The 5002-nt window shown below is 32.3% G+C and overlaps 1 protein-coding gene across 1 annotated transcript; it reads left to right on the top strand.

Annotated features, from left to right (window-relative positions):
- The first annotated feature begins 227 nt into the window (after positions 1-227).
- On the top strand, positions 228-4416 carry LOC132639359 (GDSL esterase/lipase EXL3-like). The gene is made up of 5 exons (XM_060355812.1): positions 228-498; positions 2157-2287; positions 2836-3069; positions 3264-3519; positions 4097-4416. The coding sequence occupies exons 1-5, from the start codon at positions 228-230 to the stop codon at positions 4285-4287; spliced, it is 1083 nt and encodes a 360-aa protein (XP_060211795.1). The 3' UTR covers positions 4288-4416.
- The last annotated feature ends 586 nt before the right edge of the window (positions 4417-5002 follow it).

Here is a 5002-nt window from a genome sequence, read left to right as displayed (position 1 = left end):
AGCAGTAATTACTAATATAACTTAAGACAGAATTAACAAACCTAATAAAGGTCAATTGACTGATCGAGGCCTTAATTTACACAATAATATAATAACGTATATTCTTCTAGTTATCTATAAATAAACAAAAAACCCATTACTACTACTCAAGTACTTCAAAATTATTTAAAGCTTTCGAAAGCAGGCCACTTTTTGTTCATCTTGTTGAACAGAAATCAAGTGTTAAGATGTTGTCCCCTTGTTTGGTGTTTTGGTTACATAATAAGATGGGCTTGTTTCATGTTTTGTTTTTGTTATTTGTTGCCTGCGAAGGAAAGGTGAAGAATGTATCTGTGAAGGCTGTTTTTACTTTTGGAGATTCCATTGTCGATCAAGGAAATAATAATCACATAATAACATTTGCTAAATGTAATTTTGAGCCATATGGGAAGGACTTCATGGATGGAAATAAACCTACTGGAAGGTTTAGCAATGCCAAGACTCCCTCCGACTTGATAGGTACGTCTGTATTCTCATGATTCTCATCTGATCAATCAACTAATAGTTTTTATCTCAAAAAGTCACATTTCTTCTTGATTTCATATTCCTTCAACAAAAAAAATTGACTTTATGAGATAATAACTATTAGTTGAAACCATATGAAAAATCAACTCTGACTCTCCATTACCGCTAGAGTACCTTGTTTTTAAACCTTCTAAAACTTTAAAGAGGGGGACGTACTTTTTTGGTTTACTCAAACTCAAACACCAAAAAATATTGTCTCCACGATCAGTGCCTTTTACTTGTGACGTAGTCCCTTGTCATGTCAGTTATAGTTAACAAGAAAATGTTGACAAATAGTGCAAGGATTAATAATCAACGTAACTTCTTCAAGATGTGTTTAAATAGCTCGAATTTTGGTGCAGTCACTAGGGTTGAAGTGACTTAAAGAATTTCTAAGGAGATTTCAGCTTAATGTTGAAAGTAAGTTCTATGGAATTTTAAGCTATATATGTATGAGTGTCAAATGATCAAGTTTGTTTTGAGTTTATGAAATGGATTGGTTAGTACATTGACATGATGTATCCGTCCAAATTTGCTTAATCAAAACGGGTATATATTGTCACTGAACCCTAGTTTTGGACATGTTCGTTAGGTGGTAAGTGGCATTACGGCTCTTAGCTTGACTCTATAGTTTTGGAACATAATTTTGCAATTTAATGGGTAGTTAAAGAATTAAAAATACAATATATGGTCAAAATAACGTAATCTTCCCAATAAACACAAGCGTTCTCCTGCATAACTAAGCTGAGTTCTTTGATCTTATGGATACTCCCTTCGTCCCATATTACTTGTCCACTTTTCTCTTTTAAAAGTCAAACTCTATAAACTTTGACCAGTATTTTAAGATATATTTTTTCACCATATTGATATAAGAAATTGCAACTTGTCATAGTTACCTAGTTTTTAAATATCTAAATTGTAATTTTTAAATATTAAATTGATCCAGTCCAATTTAGCTTTGAAGATTCGTTAACTTGACTCTAGAAAAGCGAAACAGGACAATTAATATGAGACAAAGGGATTATAACGGTGTAATTTCTTTGTTCTCGACTGAATTAGTCTTTTACAAATGAATATGCAAGAATTATACCTCTAATAAATTGCTAGATCAACCATGTGTAGTTGAGACTGTGATCATTTAATCCTGAAGATTTTCTTGCACTTTATTTAAACTCCATTAACTCAGTTTTCATTATTTAAAGGAGCTAGATGATTTATTAATGAGGAATACTATGGGAAATCTGGGATACACAAATTAGAAACTTGGGCATGTGCATATAATCATTTAGATATTCCTTTCTAAGGTTGGCTCTCCCCTTCATAATAAAAATTTGAACTTGTTTCTTCTTCTCTTTTTTTTTTTCCAGAAATTTCCATATAAAAGTGTTACAACTTTTACCAATATAAATGATTTAAAATTATAATTTATGCTTTGTTTGCCGACAGTGTAAACTCATAGTTAATGTACATAGTTTCCTGCGGTTGATTTTTTATGTCACCTGATATATAAACATCTTTAGTGAATAGTAGCTGAAAATTTAATTTAAGTTGTACAGCTCATAACAAACATAAGTTTCGTTTGACTTTGACATCGACTTTATTATTTATTTCAGTAGACGAACTCGGGATTAAAGAACTAATGCCAGCTTATCTTGACCCTAATTTGCAAGCTGAAGATCTTAAAACTGGAGTAAGCTTTGCATCAGGAGGTTGTGGATTTGATCCTCAAACAGCTATTATTGCGGTATTTTACTCATCCTGTGAATTATGTCCTTTAAATCAAGTACTCCATGTAACAATGTATGTGATACACTTTTCCTTTTAGTTTGTCCAAAAAGAATAATACATTTATATATTTAGAAATAATTTAACTTAAAACTTTCCTTTTTTATCTTTGATGAAATGATTTACAGCCACACAAATATATGACTTGTTTCAGACCATAAGTTTCAAAATTCTACATTTCTTTCTTAAATTTCGTACCCAGTCAAACTATATCACATAAATTGAGACAGAATGAGTACAAAACTTAGCGAATTCATTTTATATGATAGTACTATCTTATATGAAGGATTATTATACATTTTCTTTTCTACTTATTTTTTCCCATAATCTGTCTAAATAATTTAAAGTATGAATGACACTTGACAGTACACTTTCACCGATTTATCTTCGTACAAGGTACGTATTGTTTTTTTCTTTTCTTTTTTTGTGGGTGGTGGGGAGTTTGAGGGTACTGTATTTGTGGAAACTAATTTTGAATTTCCGGTTTATTTTGAGAAAAAAAATCAGGCAGCCTTACCTCTATCAACACAATTAGATCATTTTAGAGAATACATTGGGAAGCTTAAGGAATTGGTTGGAGAAGAGGAAGCGAACGACATATTGAGCAATAGTTTGTTCTTAGTGGTAGCCGGCAGTGATGACCTCGCCAACACCTATTTCACCATTGGAATTCGTCGGTTGCAGTATGATCTTAACGCATATACTAATCTTATAGTGGATGGAGCTTCCGACTTTGTCCAAGTATGTACTCTCTTTTATGACTTTTATCTTCACTTATGAATTATGACCAACATACAACAATTAATGAAAACAATAATAACGAAAAAAAAGAACACACAACTTTACGTGGGAAACCCTAAAGAGGAAGAAAACGTACCCCTTCTTCCCTTCTCTTAAGTGGATCAATCAATTAATGTTTAATTGTCTTTTGGAAGGGATTGTACAAGTTGGGAGCAAAAAATATAGCTGTTTTTGGGATTCCACCCATAGGGTGTTTGCCAGCCCAAAGAACACTTGCTGGAGGTTTAACTAGAGAGTGTGCTACGGAATACAATCAAGCAGCACAAATAGCCAACACTAAGCTCTCAGCTGCAATTAATTGGTTATCCAAAACATTGCTTCAATCCAAGTTGGCTTTAATTGATCTTTACAATCCAGTGCTTGATCTCATTGGCAACCCTCAAAAACATGGTAAACACATATTTTTGATCTCATATTTCTATAATGCTTGAGTTTTTCTTAATTATATATTCAAGTTATTCTTACCTCTTGTAATCATAATCATCAATCTTGAATATATTTTCAGTGGGAACTAGTTGTATGCAGCTTATAAAATAAATTGAAACTACTTGTTCTAACGAATTATTAGCTAGAGGTGAATCCACAAGCTCCATATTCTTCGAAAATATAGTAAATTTAATAGTTACATACTATATATTTTTTTAAAAATTCAGCTATGTATATAATTTGAGTAGTAGATAGTGGATATGTCCACACCCTCAACCGAGAGTGAATATTTGCTCCTTACCCTCGATAAGACATATCAGGGTGGCCTGAGGGTTGACATATATATAGTAGTAGACTTATGATTATTGAAGGTTATACTACATTTTCTGTTAATTTGGATAAAATTCTTATTCGCATGTCCGAAAAAAGAATGATGTACTTATTTGTCACCATAAACAAGTCAAAAGTGTCAAATGTATGTTAATTTCCTTTTATCATTGAAAAAAATGAAGTGGTATAAAATTTGAATGATGCATGTCAGGATTTGAAGTAGTAGATAAAGGATGTTGTGGTACGGGAACCATAGAGGCGGTGATACTATGTAACAAATACAGTGGAACATGTGAAGATGACACAAAATATTTGTTCTGGGATAGCTACCATCCTACGGAGAGAGGTTACAGGATCCTTGTTGATCAGTTTCTCAAAAAGTATATTGACATTCTTACATAAACATGAATACAATCAAGATCAGCTAGGATTTGCTCTCTGTAATTTACAAACATCGCAAGCAAGGTCGAAACAACGGCATATTTCGTCCAATCTTCCTTCATCTCTAGGCTTTGATTGATAGAGCTCTATTCTATATACACAACATATTTCTCTACTTTTTATCTCTGTACATTTCATTTATGTTCATTACAAATCATATCGTATGGTTTTTGTGTTTTTGAAATTGAAAGAAATTCATGCCATTTTTATTTGATCGAGTAGGGGTAATCATTACACAATCTAAAGGTAAAAATTTGATGTGAAGGTTAGTGTTATCTCAGATTTTTAAAATTATTTAACTAGTAGTGAGTACTGGAGAAGTTCAGACAAAACGGGTTGCTCCTCCTCCGCTTCCCCTTTTTCTTCCTCCTCTTTTTCGAACAATTTAATTCTGGTTTGAAAGTGAGAGGAACGTTTTCGTGAAAATACTGTACCTTCTGGTGCTATATATTCGTTCTTGCGTAATGCATAAACACTTGAATTGTGGATTGAGAATTGATTTGCAAAAATTGAAAAAGTTAGGAAGGAAAAATATGTGCCGTTGACAACTAGAACAAGAAATTCTACAGCTCTTATGCATTACAATTCTACAGTCTGATTTGTTAAAAGAAGACCCCACCAACAGAGAAAAAAAAAACACACACAAAAAAGAAAGAGAGAAAATAAGCAGAATTGC

This window comes from Lycium barbarum, chromosome 5, assembly GCF_019175385.1.
Source record: "Lycium barbarum isolate Lr01 chromosome 5, ASM1917538v2, whole genome shotgun sequence".
NCBI classification, from domain to species: Eukaryota; Viridiplantae; Streptophyta; class Magnoliopsida; order Solanales; family Solanaceae; genus Lycium; species Lycium barbarum.
This window is presented reverse-complemented; position numbering and strand designations above follow the sequence as displayed.

Excerpts from the sequence above, each read along its gene's own strand:
- LOC132639359 (XM_060355812.1), top strand. The coding sequence starts at position 228 with ATGTTGTCCCCTTGTTTGGTGTTTTGGTTACATAATAAGATGGGCTTG. Across the intron at positions 499-2,156 it reads GACTCCCTCCGACTTGATAG|TAGACGAACTCGGGATTAAA; the intron begins GTACGTCTGTAT and ends TATTTATTTCAG. Across the intron at positions 3,070-3,263 it reads GAGCTTCCGACTTTGTCCAA|GGATTGTACAAGTTGGGAGC; the intron begins GTATGTACTCTC and ends GTCTTTTGGAAG.